Source organism: Manihot esculenta, chromosome 14 (genome assembly GCF_001659605.2).
Source record: "Manihot esculenta cultivar AM560-2 chromosome 14, M.esculenta_v8, whole genome shotgun sequence".
NCBI classification, from domain to species: Eukaryota; Viridiplantae; Streptophyta; class Magnoliopsida; order Malpighiales; family Euphorbiaceae; genus Manihot; species Manihot esculenta.
The window spans coordinates 10,025,688-10,042,398 of record NC_035174.2 but is presented as its reverse complement, the minus strand read 5'-3'; the positions used below and the strand labels follow the sequence as shown (position 1 = coordinate 10,042,398).

The following is a 16,711-nucleotide window of genomic DNA, read 5'->3' as shown; positions in this document are numbered from 1 at the left end:
GAGTCTTTGAACATGCAATATCAATAATTGAAAGCTGATAAATTCAGTAAAAGCAAAAAATACTGTAAGAATTAGGACGTGCACCAGTTAATTAACTCATTAATTTCAAAGGAATAGGACTATTAAAACTTGTATGCAGCTGGTACAAGTACTCGCAGGTAGCTAGCAAAACAGAGATCAATTAGCATACTTAGTTAATTACAACATTAATTAAGGATAGAGCTACACATTTTCAGTGAAACTTCTTATCAGCTATCATCCAATTCCAAACTGAGAATCTCTCTTCTGGGCCATGCATAGTAGAGCTATGGTCAAGTTACTGTCTTGAATTTCTCTCCTCTGTCACTGCGTGTAGAGAGAGATCTTTGGGATTAGTCTCCTCTTTGAATTTTCCCCCGTGCTTTTTGCCTCACTAGGAGGAGCCTCTCCTGCCTAGCTGTGGGTTTTTCCCTTCCCACAGTGGGTGGAGTGTAAATAGGTTTTTTGGTGTGTTGGTAGCTGGGTTCGTTGCCGAGGGTTTTTGGTGGAGCTGTCTTCTGTGTTTTTTTCTTTGTCTCTTTGTTGTTTTTTTAGTTGTGCATGTTTTTGGAAGCCTTTCAGCCCTGGTTTTCTGTCCGATGAGGAGACGTGAGGTGGAGGCGCATAGAGTTAGTTTGAAGGGCGCATTCACTTTGCCATAAGAGCGCTTCATCACCTCGTTAGTCAGTTTTTCTCTAGCTGCATGAAGCCTCCCTTAGTTGTGGATGAGCAATTGTGTCGCTTTTGAGGTTGATATCCTCCAGTCCAACTCCTTATATTTTTATTGCTTGGGCCCAATGTTTGTTTGCTTATGTAGGTCATAGACCTTGTACTCACCTTTCCCTATCAATCCACTATTACCTTTAATTTAAAAAAAAAAAGTTACGGTCTTGCAGGCCATTGAAATGGTGGATACTGATTAATTACATCTTAAAGAAAGAATAAGATAAGATAGATCATGCGTAGATGTGTTAAAATGGTGGGAATAGGTGAAATATATATATTGAAAAGACGTTTGTGAAATGATATTCAAACTGTCATCACTTGCTCGAAGTGGGTTTCTTTACGTGGGCCCTCTCCTGTCTCCTCTAACCTCATACGGATTATTACTGTCCTAAATCATCTTAAATCAATTCTGTTAATACTGTCGTAGTTGACTGTGGAACAATTTTATTAATATTTAATGATAATGATGAAAAAATTTAACATAAATAAAAGGGTTGCTATATTTATCTAAATACTTCTGTTATTATGAAAGATTTTTAACTCAAGTGAAAAGATCAACGTGGGTTAGATTTGCCCTCATAATTGATTGAATGGCCATTGTTGTTTTCACCTCCCTCCCCAACTTTTCTTTATATGCTCATGTTTTTCTTCTCTTCAATTCCATGTAAAGCTTCTGTCTTTGTCTCCCTCTTTCTCTCTCTCTCTCTCTCTGCCCACCATTCTGTGCGATTCTTGTGTGTATTTCTTTCCTCTAATGAGGGAAAAAGTTCTCTATATGCTTTCCCTAGTGAGCATCCTTGTTTCGCCAATCCAAGCTAGCTAGCTGCAGTACTATTTTCAAAGATCGCATATATATGTGTATGCATAGAGCTCCAATTCTCAGTCTTCTTTTTCAGCTCCTTGACCAAACATTTCTCACCTCCGTATAAACTCCAACATGTCAGCTGCCATCGCCGCCGCTGCTGCTGCTGCCGTGGTCTGCAATTCTACAGGCTCATCAAGAAATGGGAACCATCATGAACTTCTGCAACAGGTAACCTTACCATCACCACCGCCGCCACTGTCACTGCCACTGCCATCGCTTCCATTAAGTCGTTATGAATCCCAAAAAAGACGAGACTGGAATACTTTTGGGCAGTACCTAAGAAACCACCGCCCACCTTTAGCACTATCCCGGTGCAGCGGGGCTCATGTGCTTGAGTTCTTGAGGTATCTTGACCAGTTTGGCAAGACAAAAGTGCACAATCAGGCTTGCCCATTTTTTGGTCACCCTCACCCACCAGCTCCCTGCCCTTGTCCACTTAAGCAGGCCTGGGGAAGCCTCGACGCGCTGATCGGACGCCTCCGAGCAGCCTTCGAGGAGAACGGCGGGCTGCCGGAGACCAACCCATTTGGAGCACGCGCCGTGAGACTATACCTGAGGGAAGTAAGAGATGCACAAGCTAAGGCAAGAGGGATAGCCTACGAGAAGAAGAAAAGAAAGAAACCACAACAACAGCAGCAACAGTTGCAATCTTCAAATACTTACCCTAATCAAATTCAACAAGGTGATGGTAGCGGCGGCGGTGTTAGTGGTGGATTTGCTGAAAGAAACATGGTAAGTAGGGGTCTGGTTAAATTGGGGAATCTGTTTGTATTGAACTAAGGGGATGTTGATGATGATGGGTTTGGTGGTGTAGAGGGTTAGCAATGCCAGGGTTTATTTTGTAGTGTGTGATCGTGCGTCTCCTTCCTATGCTTGTGTGAGTAATTAAAGAGAAGTCATTTCCTTTGTTTTTTTTTCTTTTACTTTAATATTTATTTTTTTTAATAAAAAAGTAAATTTATTAAATTTTAAAAATATCAACTCAAAAATAGTAGGAATCAGTATGCGAGGAAAAGACTTTAATTAGCTTAGAATATCATAATTAAATCAAGTGAAATATATCATCAACTGACCTACTAACAAAATTAATAAAAATAAAAATCATTTTTGAGATAAGAGACTTACAATTAAAATTTTGGTGATCGATAATAACTGAGAACTACCCATCATTCGCGTTGAATCAATTTTAAACTTTTCTAAAAGTTATGATTTAGAAGTATTAAAATTATAAAAATTTGTTATTGACGAGCTACAATTAACTCATCATTCCTTTCCCTAAAATATAACTCACTCTCATACTCATCATTTCTTCCTCTAAGATATAACTCACTCTCAAGTCTTGATATAAGAATAACATTTAACTTAAAACTTTCAGTAGGTATTTTTTTTTATTAGATGCAAATCGAAACATTAACAATCAGTTCTCTATAATTTTTAGCCGCCTTCCTATATTGAAAAAGAGATTTTGTACGTCTAAACACAATACGAGGTAAACACATTTTCTGTTTTCATACCACAATGTTTTTATTTTTCCATAAAATTCAATCTACTATAACCACCATATATAAAGTAAAAATAGAAATTAAATTATATACTTAAACAAAATAATTTAGTAATATAAAATGAGAGTATCTATATATAATAAAATACGAAGAAAAAATTAATTTTTTGTTTTCAGAAGTTTAATAGTATCTAACAAAAATATAACTTTTTTGAAATTAATACGAAATTAAAATTGTAAAATTTATTATATTATGTTAATATTATTTATGATATTACAAATTTAAAAACTAATCTTATTGAAAAAGAAGAGAAAGATTAGATGTCCACCATTTTTTATAAGGGAGTGCAAAATCCTAAATAGTATATAATTAATTAGTGATGTGGAACGAGAATTTATATTCGAGAGATCATTTATTTTCTCATAAAATAATTTTTAAATAATATCAAGGATGATAATATATATAAACAACTATTTCAATTATTCTCCATCTTCCATCTAAAATAATTTCACTATAGTGTTCAATTTTAACAACCAAATAATTGGGTTAACTTTATCTAATTTAGCGTAATTTAGTTAGTCTTCAAAAACCTGTATTAATATGAGATTGTAATTGGACTACTCATCTAGAAGCCAAGTTAATAGTTTTGGCATACCAGTGAATATGGCTTATGTAGCACGTGTGCATGGCGGCACAAGTCCAACAGTGTCTCTCTCGTGCAGATACAGCTGTTTGATTAAAATATATTCGCATTCAGAATCAGATTAAGACAGAAAGCCATAAAATTATTCCAGTAAGATATGGAGATTTATGTCCCAAAAAAATGGAGCCTGCTTCTTAAACTAATCAGAAAGATTGGTTCTGGTCCTCACCTTTAAGCGACACAACATGGTGGGATTAGAATACCAATACCTACTAAGCAATTTTTATATATTTTTGTATTTTCAAAAAAGTCTCCTAAAGCCCTTGGATATTGACCTGGAGGACCACCCTGGGGTTTACACAACATTGTAGCAGACGTCAAAGCTGCTGCTGCTTCTTTTTTCACAAACATCAAAGCTTCTTTTTAGGGCAACAGGTTTCCTGCTTTATTGTAACAAAAATATGTTTCTCCTCCTAAATACAAAGATTACATAACATGGATCAAAATTTTCCAATTATCACAACCCAAAAAGTTTGTTGGTGCATCGGAATGTAAGATAAAGGAGCATAGCCCTCTCTCTTCAGCTCTAGGAAGATATTATTCAGCAATGAATATGAATAAATATGAGCAGAATGGGTGACTTACCATTCCGACAACAAAAATGTCATTCTGGGCACAATAATTCAGTCCTTCCATCCTTGTTCCAAATTTGAAGAAAATGATGAATGGTTTCGTGTGGTTTGCCTTTCTGGGAACAACTTGTGGTTGTTGCATTCCAACAAACAAAATCCTTTTCGGGCATTCTTCTAAAAACTTCGTATGCCAGATCCAACTTTCCCATTATTTTGCATACAAGTCCTAAATTGCAGTTCCCACTGACATTTCTCAGGATGTAAGCTGTGCAGAATGAATAAGTGCACTTGGACTCATCTTCTCTTCAAGTAACCACCTTAAAATATCTGAAGTACCATTGATCAACCCATTGACCACACAGCTAGAAATCATAGCTGCGCAGAGAACGATATCAGTTGTGGTATTTCGGTTAAGCATCTCAACATCCCTGCACTTAAAAAATATGCCAATAAGTGCACTCTTCAAGAACATAAATAAATAAAGTTGCACAATGTCTCACTTGACAACTATGAATTTCCTTACCTTGCATGAGATCTGCAGATCCAATAACTGATGGAAGGAAACCAGCAAATGCAGTAGAGTCTGGTTTAACACCAGTAGCTGTAATCTCAGAAAATGGACGAGAGGCCTCGGTCATAAATCCATTTTGCCTATACTCATTCCAAGTCACCACACTAGGCTAAGCATTTTATGTGCATTCTGCATCTAGTATATACGGCCCCAGCGTGTAAGCCACTAGAGGATTAAACTCAAACCCCCAACTAAACAACAAGCCCATGAAGCTGAGTGCCAACATCAAGCATTGCACCTGAAGCACAGACAGAGAACAGAATTAAAAGTTAGTGAATCCTCTTTTCCTCAAACACCTACATAGCACCTTTTGATTTCCCGAATTTCACAAAATTGTTAGGCATCATGTTTCACAAAACAGTCTTTAAAAGGCATTTTACTGAATAAACAATATGCATCATCCATATAACCATTCTCTGCATACAAAATTTTACAAATGAACTACGGACACACTCATCCGCATTAAACCCATCAACAGCTAAGTGTCATGAACAACTCTAACCCAATCTCACATTATTAAACCACCACAAGCCTTAATAATTAACCAAAAGTATCAGTATCAGTACAAACTTCACAATCTCAACAAGGAAAAAATAGAGTGACCCCTTTTCAATAAACCCTGTGATCAGGGGCGAACACAGGATGAAACATTAAGGGGGACCAAAAATTTAAAGTTATATGTATCAAAATTCAAATAGTTATATAATTATTATAATTAATAAAATATACACATTACACTTTATCAAATAATAACCAATATCTTCTAATAATAACCAATATTTTTTATGCATCATACGCTATATTAATTTTAAATAACCTAGAAAAACTTAATAAAGAAGATCTATAAATTATAAATCATGATAACATCAATGGTAATATGTTTTTAGTCGATTAAAATTTTATTTTTTAGAAAATTTAATTTCGTATTTGAGAGTTAAAGTATCATAGAAAATTAAATTTTAAGTTTTAAGAGCTTAAGTGTGCTTATAAATAATTTTAAATTAATAATTTAAATAATTATTATAATAAATAGTAGTTAACCCATTTTGTGGACAGGGATAAAAACAAATTTTATATCACCAAAACTGAGATTATTTACTTCAATATTAATCTATTTTCTTCAATGGTGGGAAATTAATTTAAAATACTAAAATTAATAAAATTATTATTCTTAAATTTAGAGGAATAGTTTTAGAGATAAACTAATAAAAATAAATTTTAAAAAATTAAAATTTTATATCTTATCTTTTAAATTAAAAAGGAAAGCAATTAAAAAAAAATAGAGGGGGGCCAGGGCCGCTCCAAAGCTTAATGTGAGGCTGCCCCTGCCTCTAATTACCCAATTCAAGGCATAGCGAAGTATAATTCAAGCTCATGAAACATTTTCTGCAAAACTATCGCAAGTAACTTGCATGTCAAAAATCTTGGCTCCTAGCAGGCCACTGTTGGTGATGCCATGAAGAATGGAGAGGGAACAAATTTGTTTGGCTTGTAGGAGATTGGAAGGATCAGAACAATTTCGCAAGAGTAATTAATTCATGCTCTTTGGCATTCTGGAATGAAACTAGGGGATTAACTAAGCAGCTTTTTTCTTCCTTCTGTAAATTGCATAGAGAGGTTTGGATTTAAAGGATGATAGAGAAAAGAATTTGTACACCTAATAACAGAGAAAATGAAGGGTCAGGAGAATCCGGAATTCATTCAAGAAGGACTCAATACAATTTCTCAGGGAAGAAAAATACCCCCTTAGTAGACAACTCTACCCTTTAACAGCTAAGAATTTTTCATAGCCCCTCTCTGCTCGATTTTCTTATTTATAAACAAAAAGATTCCCTCCCTCAAACCATTCATGCATATTCTGTCATCCAGAATATATGCCAGCTCACCAAGGACTACCTTGGATTTTCTAGAATACACCTTCCACTTGCTTCTATTCCTTCCCCTTTCGTTCTGGTCATGCTTAGGTCCCTCTTCAGATTGTTTTGGCTCATCAATACCACCTCCATTAGACACAGCCTTGTCCTCAAGACTAAATTCTAGAAATTGACCTCGAAAATCTGCTTCATCGATCCAAGTGGCTTCATCCACAGTATGGCCTTGCTATTTAATTCGTAATTGTGGAACAGTAAAACCATTTTAATCCAGGCTACAGCAACTTAAGATTTCTTCAGGCAAAATAGGAATGGATTCCTCTATAGCCAACTCAGGAGGTAATGTAAGGAGTATGAAATGATTGCCAACAACCTTTTTTAGCTGATAAATATGAAACACCAGCTGCACCCGGGACTCTGCAGGAAGCTGTAACTTATATGCTACTGCTCCTATCCTTTCAGTGATGAGAAAAAGTTCATAGAATCGAGGTGACAATTTAGGACAGACTCGAGATTGGAGAGAGAGCTGTCTATAAGGTCAGATCTTTAGAAAAACCATGTCACCCACTTGATATTCCACCTCTCTTCTTTTCTTGTTGGCATATTGAGACATGGAGTTTTGAGCATTTAGAATATGATGCCTAAGCTGTCTGATTATCTCATCCCGATCCATCAAGGTTGTGGAGACTTCTTCAATTCTAGTCTCACCAGGTAAATATTGTAGCATAGCAAGTAGTGCCCGACCATACAGAGCTTGAGAAGGAGTTTGTTTTATAGCGTTCTGGTAGGAGGTATTATACCAATATTTGGCCCAATATAGCCATTTGATCCAGACCTTTGGCTGTTCAAAAGTGAAACAGCGTAGATACTATTCCAAACTGCGATCAAGGACCTCTGTTTGTCTGTCTGTTTGAGGATGGTAAGCAGAACTCGTTCATAAAGAAGTACCCATCAACCAAAAAATCTCCTACAAAAAATTACTAATGAATATGGGATCTCAATGGTACTTGGCACCCTGTGTAGTTTAACTACTTCCTTAACGAATAATTCTACCACTATTTTCGCAATATAAGGGTGCCGAAAAGGAAGAAAGTGGGCATACGTTGTCAAACGATCAATCACAACAAGAATTCGATCAATTCCATGTGACTTAGGTAAGCAAGTAACGAAATAAAGATTTATCAAACCATACTGCAGTTGGAATAGGAAGTGGTTGAAGGATGCCCGTAGGGGAAAGTGCCTCATATTTGTTTCTTTGACACACTATACAGGAAGTCACAAATTCTTTGACACACTTCATCATTCCTTTCCAATAAAAGGAGGCTGCTAAACGCCTATAAGTCCGAAAAACGTTAAAATGGCCACCTATTGGTGTGGAATGGAACTCATTAAGGAATTTAGGAACCAAATCAGACTTAGCAGGTATCACTAACCTGCCCTTGTAAAACAGAGCATTATGGGTGGCTTGAAGAATCACGTTGAAGAGCAATGATTATACTCTGTAATTTTGGGTCATTGTGAACAACAACAATTAATTCATCAAAATCAAGCCAACGAAGATGACTAAGTGCTGTTAATTCTGCTGGTTGCTCTTTTCGGCGAGATAAAGAATATGCCCCTCGATTAGCAATGCCAAGCTTGTATTCCACTATAAATTGATACCCCCACCAGAAGTATCACATTCCAATTCAAATAGTTTGGAGAAATCTTGCATAGTCAGAACAACCTTTTAAGGCATCATTGAGCCTCTGTGGACCGTTGAAACTGCTGTTGAGCTTCTTTTGTACTGATTTGGATTAGCGGATATGCAATCTTACCGTAGTTCCACGAACCCCTTTGATAGACTGAGGAAGAGGTCAAGCATTACCACAGAGACCTTGTTGGGATCCATAGCTACCCCATTCAAGAAAATTAAATGATCCAAACACTCCAACAATTTTTTGCCCAAAATACACTTCTTATAATGGCAGAAAACTGATAGTGCTGTAAGGTCTGTAATACTACCTCTAAATGATGAGGATGGTCTTCCCAAGTCTTATTGTAGACAAAAATATCATAACAAAAAATCAAAACAAACATCCGCAAATAAGACCGAAAGATATCATTCATGGTGGTTTGAAAAGTTGCCAGAGCATTTGAGACCAAACGGCATGACAATGACCTCATAGTGCTCAAAATAGATACAGAGTGCTGTCTTTGGAATGTTTGCCTCTTTCACGCGTATTTGGTGATAGCCCGAATGAAGATCAATTTTAGAAAAAAAAAAGGCGCCATGTAATTCATCACCAATCAGGTACGGTGGCCTTGTTTAGTTGGCGGTAGTCCACACAAAATCGCAACTCCCATCTTTTTTGTGAACCAACAGTAACGGACTAGAAAAAGGACTGGAATTGGATCTGATGATACAAGCAGCCAACATCTCGGAAACCATTTTTTCAATTTGATCCTTCTGGTAATGGCTATAGCGATAAGGACGCACAGAGATGGCTGTAACATCTGGTTATAATGGAATCTGATGATCAGACTTTCTAGCGGGAGGTACTCGAAGAGAGTCAGAAAATACCATGCCAAATTTCTCGACTAACTGGGTAAGCCACTGAGATTGAGAGTTTGAAAAAGAGGATGCAACAGTAGAGGATGGTGACTTGGTCATCGAACAATCCCATAAGAGTAGAGAAAAATCAATCTCAGTTATTTTGAGCAATGAATGTTGGGACACTGGAGCATGAATCAAATAAGAGCTGCTGCAAAGGGTGACAGGGGTCCTGTTATAGACAAATTGCATCGTCACTTGCTTCCAATTGACCTTAACATCTCTCAATGTCTCAAGCCAAGTGACTCCAAGAATTACATCAATGCCACCCAAGGGAAAAACATAGCATTCCGGGGCAATTTGTATGGGTCCCAAATAAAGGACAAGAGAAGAGCAAGTAGCTGAGGCAACAACTATCATCCAATTTCACTCGAAAGGGAGGTGTGGTTTTGACAGGCAAGGACATTTTTTGGACCAGGACTCCGAGACAAAATAATGGCCGGCACCGCTATCAATCATAAGAATAATTTGGTTGTGGAATAACTGACCATGCAATTTCATAGTTTTGGGTTGAGAAATACCGTCCATTGAGTATAACGGTAAGTCCAATTAAGCAAAATGAGATTCAATGTTCAGATCTAGAAGGGGTTGCATGCCAAATATTCAGATCTAGAAGGCCAAGTCTTACCTTGCATTTAATGAAATTGAGTACTTGCTAACTTCTGATTGAAGTTAATCAATATCAACCCATCTCCTAAATTTCTGAACAAATTCAAGCCTCTTTCTTTGAACCTCATTTCTTGCCTCTGATAATCTTACACCTTTGTATAGATTTTTATGAAGCTTCAGGAACTCACATTTATACATCCACTTGTCAGTGTACATATTCTGATCTTTCATGTAACCAACAACCTCCATCACCCTCTCAAAGTAACCACCTCGGATAAAATTCATGAGCAAGAGTTCATAAAGGTCCCTGCTCACCACTATATTTCTGCTCTTCATGTGCCTCTTAATGTCCCCCCATAACACTGTAATATCTCGGTACCTTTCCAGAGAAGAATATCCATATACTAGAAAGGAAAATGTTTGCACTGTGGGTTGGATTCCCATCATCTGCACTTTTCGGTATGACCTCAAAGCATCCCCCATCATTTTAGCCTTGCAAAAGAAGTAAATAGAAGAATTTAACTCGTAGATAATAGGAGGAATCGCCTTCTCCTCTCTCACTTCTTGAACCAAGAAATCAGCCAGATCTGATGCAGTAACAGAAGATGATATACTTTCAGTTGTTTCTGAAAGGCCAGCAGAAGCAGCTATCTCACCAGGCAAATTTGATTCTAAACCAGCCTTCCTAAGTTGTCTCAGTACGGCCTCTGCTTCTTTGGACATACCTTGACTGTAATAAGATGTTAAGAGTACCATGTATGCAGTCAAGCCCACTGGAATTCCAGCTTCTTCTGTGTCTTCCAAGACATCATGAGCAGTCTCCAGCCAACCTAAACGAATGCATGCATCAATAACATCAGAGCATAAATTAGATCCACCAAGTGTCTGAAAGACCTTTTGCATGCTCACTAAAACTTTTGAAATCTCAGTAATTCTCTGATGTCTCTTGTAACAGTGGATGAGCTTTGCCAGGGCTCTATTACTAGGAAGAAGCTTCCCATTCTTAAAGATTACAAATTCAGTTTTATCCTCCAGTTGGATAGCAGAATCCTTCTGCAGCAGCTCAGGCACAATTTGTAACTTCAACCCAGCCCTCAGATTCTGAGATCCTATTGAGACAAGGTAAGGTTTTTGCATTTCCTCTCTAGGTTTTGTACTAGGAACGGAACCCCAGAATCCATTCATATCTAATAGAAGCTTAGTGGCAGCATCAAGGTCATCAAACTTAAAGTGTAAGTTCAACAAGCAATCATAGAACTGCCTGTAGTGACAAACAAAAGGTGCAGATACTCTATCAATATGATCTTTCAATTTCTTTATCTCATCTCTCAGACCATTTATTTCATATATCTGTGAAATAATAATGATTGAGTGTGCATCAGCTATGACACTGATTTGCGACATCCATTCCAAGATCTCTTGGCCTTTTAGAGATGACTTAAACCTCACACAGGCATCCAAAACAAGGTTGAAGGTCATTGTATCAGGCTTTATCATCTTTCTATGTTCACTTCTTTTTGCACTTAAATGCAGAAAATAATCACAAATTTGAATCAAGAAATTGGATGCAAGGTATGCACCAATCTCTGTCTTCACCATATGCAAAAAGATTAACTGCAATACGCTTACCGGGGGTATATTCTCTCTCTCTAGCATCACTCTTAGGATCATTGAAGCAGGAATAGGCATCTGTGCTCTTGCCAAAGAGATTGCAAGTTTTGTTAGTACTTCAGTCTTAAGCAAGTTGGCTTTCTCTTTAGAAATTTGCAAGACTAAAGTACATGCCTTTTGTAGCCAATAAGGATCAGACGAGTAGGACAGTTCAGTGATCAACCTGCTCATCAAAGAATCTATAGGAAAACCATACAAGCTTTTGAAGTCATTAAAAGTCACCCATGCTTCATCTAACTGGCGATCCTCCAATGCAACTTCAAGCTTTCTCAAAAGAATAGCATGAGAGGAAACTTCCCAACATATCCTTTCAGGGTGAGTGCTACTCGAAAAAGGTTGAAAATTCACAAACTGATTCAGCTTACAGAATATATCTAAGACCTGAAACCTATGAAAACTTTCCTCAACTGAAAATTCACTGCCATGCCACGAGATTAAGGCAGTCTTCTGGATAGCAGAAGCCATAACACATCCATGCAAATAGCTCTTGACGATGTGTGGTTGCAAGAAAACTTTCCTTGTTGAAATTAGTGCCATCCAAATATTTATTACAGCTGCAAGTATAATATGCCAAATAAGATCAGTAGAAAAATACATATTGGATAGAAGACAATTCAAATATGGTTCCAGCAGCTAAAGCCTAGAGTTATTATGCTTGCATTTCTCATATATCATCTATTCCAATGACTGAACTAAGACAGACATTACACACTGACCGAAAGAAAACTATAACCAATATTAAAAGAGGAAATTAGTCCTAAGAATATATGATGAGAAACTTATTATCAAATCTAATGGTATCAAACATACCAAGGACATGAACAAATATCTTGAAAAACCAAAAGGCAGACCATGGGATGCCCATAAGTCTCCAAATTTTCTCAATAACTTTGTTTCTTAAGTAGCATCAATGTTTGCAAGAATCCTTTAGCCTTTTCCATTGTAGCTACTGAAGCATACTTTAAGCACATAAGCTTGTTATGCATTTAATCTAAAGAAAATAATAACTACGAGTATTCAATAAATGTATCACCAATTCAATATGCTCAACAAATTTCAATCACTCAAAATCTTAATGAAACAAAAAAATAAATTAAATGATTTTGCTAATCCAAATTAATATTTCTAAACCATGTCAAAATGAATGATAAATTCAAGTTTTCAACCCATGTCATTCTAATTTCCAATAGTCTTATTCTGGCATTACTCTCAGTTGAGAATGAGACCCACAACTAGATACATGCAATTTTTTCTCAAAAATAAAAAAAGAAATCCTTAGAATTTGATCATAATAATTATTAATTCTTTGCTATTTTAAAATGAAATTAAAATATGCTTAGTTGTCATTGTAGAAATTTTTGAACTATAAAACCATTTTGTTACTAAATGATTCTTTCTATCCTTAGAACCTAAATTACTAGCTCTTTAGCTCAACCTTTGATGTTCAAATATTAATTAAATCAAAATAGAAGAAAAAATAGACAATTTCAAGAATTAGCAAATAATTAACAAATAACAATAAGCCACATCCTTTGAGGAGCAATTATTAACACTATGGTTTCATGTTTATTGTTCTATAGAAGAAAATGCACAATCATTTCAGCTACAAGCACTGTGATAATTTTTTTAACCACAAGTATCTCAGACCACTGGACTAGGACAAAAATTTATTTGCACCGGGTTGGCTCACTGAGAAGTAAGTGCTCTTAGCAAATATTTGCTCCATCAATAAGCATAAAACCCTCGACATCACTTAAGGAGAAGAGTACTGAATCAGTTATCACAACACTCATGGGTAGCATTGTGATTTCTATTACATCACTTATTTAATAATACTTTTAAAAGAGAAAACACTAAATCAAAAACCACACATTATGTTTTTCTTGCCATCCTCTGATTCTCTCTTAGAATAAGGTCACCTTTTCTTTTTATGTGAAAATTATTACTAAATCAACAAGAATATCAAGATCTCATCCTCACCCAAATTATGGATTTTTGCATTCAGAGAACTAAAATTTTTGGCATTGTTTCTTGCCAAATCTCATACACCTGCTGAGGTAGTGCATCGGAATATAAGATTGAGAAACATAGCCCTCTTTCCTCAGCTCTAAAAAGATATTATTCAGCAACAAATATGAATAAATATGAGGGGAATGGGTGACTTACCATCTGCAACAACAAAAATATCATTCTGCTTAAAAGTAATTGAATTATGTTACAATTATATTGACAACAGGATGGGTAACCTTCACTACTTTTCATTCATGGTATCTTCTCTTTTTTTTAAGACTACATGCTTTACATTTCATATTTTTATTATGCTTAAAAGTAATTGTATTATGTTTGTGTTTAAGGCTTAGTTATTGTCGCATTAGGATTAGATGTCATTAATTTTCAGTTAGAATTAAATTTTATTTTCTATGGAAATAGTTTGAGTATTTTTTTTTTCTTTTGTGATCTAACCCATATCACATATTAGAGCTCTAATTGAATATAGTCTCATTGGCATATATTATAACCAAGTTATACAATTATTTGAACAGATTTTCCATTGTTTCTTTGGATGATAGCCAATGATGTTAAGTCTTGCTAATTTCTCGCTTCCATTTAAAGCTTGATCGTTAAGTACTACTCCACTGTAGGAATTTGTTGTTTGCAAAAAAGATTTCAGGTGAACATGTTGACAACTAGTAACATTTCCATTGCTTAAGATTCATGATGGATCATATTCATTGGTATGTATAGACCTGGCAGGAAGAGACGGTACAATGACCACTAAAATATTGAATTAAAAATATTATTCATGGATACCATGATATTTCATGTAATGCAGTTTTGTTTTAAGCCAGCAATAGATATAGTTCCTTGGACTTACATTCAACAAAACTAATTGCATGCTTACTTCCGTCTTTTAATTATAACCTCCATTTATAGTACACTTGATTCACAAAATCCATCAGAATTTGTTAAATTCATCTGTCAAATGCAAAACCAGAATAAAATCTAGTTTTTGCAAATGCATCCACACCATCTACAAACTAATATTAGAAGCATATTCTTCGCCATACGAAATAAGCTATAAACCAATGATTGATACATAACATAACTTTTTATTCAATTTGATGATCATATTACTGCAGAACAGGTTTTAGCCATTTGCATCACTTCGGACCATGAATTAAGTAGCTTCAATATTATTATCAACTTCAAAGTCAACTCCAGCATGACTACTTGAGAACAAAAAACTAAAAGAACAGGTGATAATCCTCCATAGCGAAACTAAAAGAGAAATGGAAATAATTTATGGCATACCTCTCCCATGTACTTCCTCTTGGCCAATTTTCAAAAGCCAGTAAACGCTCTACAAAATTGATTGTATACATTGTTACTATACAGTCACAGGGTAGAAGAATAATCACATGTAACTGAAATAGACTTTACAGTGGGGTTCTTACTTCATTCTTTAATGAGATAGGGTAGGAACTAAAAGCTCTTTAACTGGCCACATATGACCAAAGTTCTCTTCAATTTCCAATATATATATATGTATGCAAGGAAAATTCACGAAATTTCAACCCTAATTAAATTACATTCAATAGCAAATAAATAAAAATTTTAACCCTAATTACACAAGAAAACAAATGAAGACAAAAATGTCAAGAAAAAACAAAAAGACAAAATACCTAAACAGAGGCCAAAATTACTGAAATTTCCATGACATGAACTTTGCCCGAATAAGATTGAGATCAATGGGGAGAGAGACAGCATCAACGATCAAGAGGGAGAGGGAGATAGAGTAACGATTGTGGTTGTGCCCAGGACAGAGAGACCAGAGCGGGGAGAGATAGAAGAGGGAGGCAGAGTGGGAAAAGCGCCAAAATTGAGATAAAAATTTCTCTCCTCGAGCACGGTATCACCGAGTTAACTCGGTAGTAATTACATTAAAAATAAATTTAGGAAATAAACAATTTTCACAAATAAGAACATCTCATTGAAATCATCCTCTTTATTTGGTTTAAATACTTTATTTTCTATAAAATTAAATAACTTACTTATTTCTGATAAAAAAAATTAAAAAAATATATAAACTAAACAAACTGAATGCATTAACCCAAATTAATAAGTCATCAAATTGGTAAAAAAAATTAATAAATACAAAGGGTTGAGATTCAATCAGATTTCCATGAAAAAGTTTGGCATTTTAGTTGAGATTTTGATGGATTATTTTAGTATATCATTGGAATAATTCAAATTTACAAAGGCAGAAAGTAAACCAGTTTAGATTTTAATTATTTTTTTATATATAATTATTAAAATTTTTAAAAAAATTTTTTTTCATTGAAACTAAATAAATTTTTTATTTAAAAAAGCTAAATAAAATTTTCAAAATTTTAATAAAAATTGTATAAGAAGTATGGCCAGTTATCATTTCTGAATATCCACTCCTTTATATAAGAACTGGTCTCATCGAAGGCCCATAAACTGGAGGAGGGGGCTTTGATTTAGTTGGGCCAATACGGTTTCATTTAATTTTTAATAAAATAATATGAGTGATATATTATTTTTAATAAAATAATAAAAAATATGAATTTTTGTTTTAAATATATAATTATCCTATTGTATAAACTAAAAAAAAAAATAGAGAAAAAGAAAAAGGGTGTGAAAGCACGACCATGGTTTTAAAAGAACTTGAGTTGCACATAAAGGGAAATTTTGAATCTCTAAATAATCCCTCAATTAAAGGCTAAAAAAAAGATATTGAAGTTATTATAATTGGAAGCAAAGTAATATAAATCACATGGGACATGGGCAAGGACAACGTGCCACGCAATCCAAGGGTTTAATTATCCATTAAATCTTAATTACTTTAATATAATCCAATGTTAATTAAAATCATGAAATTTTGGCAGTTTCCAGTGCATGGTCTTATCTTCTGAATACATGGCTGATGATGATGAGCATCACCCACTAAGATCAATCTTGTTTCTGCAAATGGGCAGAAGCTTCCTC

The 16,711-nt window shown here is 35.1% G+C and overlaps 2 protein-coding genes across 6 annotated transcripts; one reads left to right on the top strand and one right to left on the bottom strand.

The window, feature by feature from the left end:
* Nucleotides 1-1,318: 1,318 nt before the first annotated feature.
* LOC110630773 (protein LIGHT-DEPENDENT SHORT HYPOCOTYLS 4) lies at nucleotides 1,319-2,519 on the top strand. The gene has a single exon (XM_021778346.2). It carries the CDS (start codon nucleotides 1,682-1,684, stop codon nucleotides 2,387-2,389), a length of 708 nt encoding a protein of 235 aa, XP_021634038.1. The 5' UTR covers nucleotides 1,319-1,681; the 3' UTR covers nucleotides 2,390-2,519.
* Nucleotides 2,520-4,008: 1,489 nt separating this feature from the next.
* On the bottom strand, nucleotides 4,009-15,629 carry LOC110600108 (pentatricopeptide repeat-containing protein At4g17616). 5 transcript variants are annotated; one of them, XR_002485639.2, is made up of 5 exons: nucleotides 15,385-15,619; nucleotides 15,014-15,062; nucleotides 10,050-12,255; nucleotides 4,910-5,195; nucleotides 4,009-4,814 (listed from the first exon to the last, which is right to left on the bottom strand). XR_002485639.2 is itself a non-coding variant. In XM_021736841.2 (2 exons), exons 1-2 carry the CDS (start codon nucleotides 15,467-15,469, stop codon nucleotides 10,094-10,096), a joined length of 2,247 nt encoding a protein of 748 aa, XP_021592533.1. In that variant the 5' UTR covers nucleotides 15,470-15,629; the 3' UTR covers nucleotides 6,631-10,093. The 5 variants fall into 5 exon arrangements, 1 of the variants encoding a protein (XP_021592533.1); XR_002485638.2 differs by lacking the exon at nucleotides 15,014-15,062 and having other exon boundaries at nucleotides 4,009-4,819; nucleotides 15,385-15,629; XR_002485637.2 differs by lacking the exon at nucleotides 15,014-15,062 and having other exon boundaries at nucleotides 15,385-15,629.
* Between the last annotated feature and the right edge of the window lie 1,082 nt (nucleotides 15,630-16,711).

What these genes read in the sequence shown, in the direction of transcription:
- LOC110600108 (XM_021736841.2), bottom strand. Translation starts at nt 15,469, where the DNA reads ATGCTGTCTCTCTCCCCATTGATCTCAATCTTATTCGGGCAAAGTTCA. An exon ending in TAATTTTGGCCTCTGTTTAG is followed by an intron (nt 12,256 to 15,384) that starts GTATTTTGTCTT and finishes TTATACTTGCAG; the next exon opens with CTGTAATAAATATTTGGATG.
- LOC110630773 (XM_021778346.2), top strand. Translation starts at nt 1,682, where the DNA reads ATGTCAGCTGCCATCGCCGCCGCTGCTGCTGCTGCCGTGGTCTGCAAT.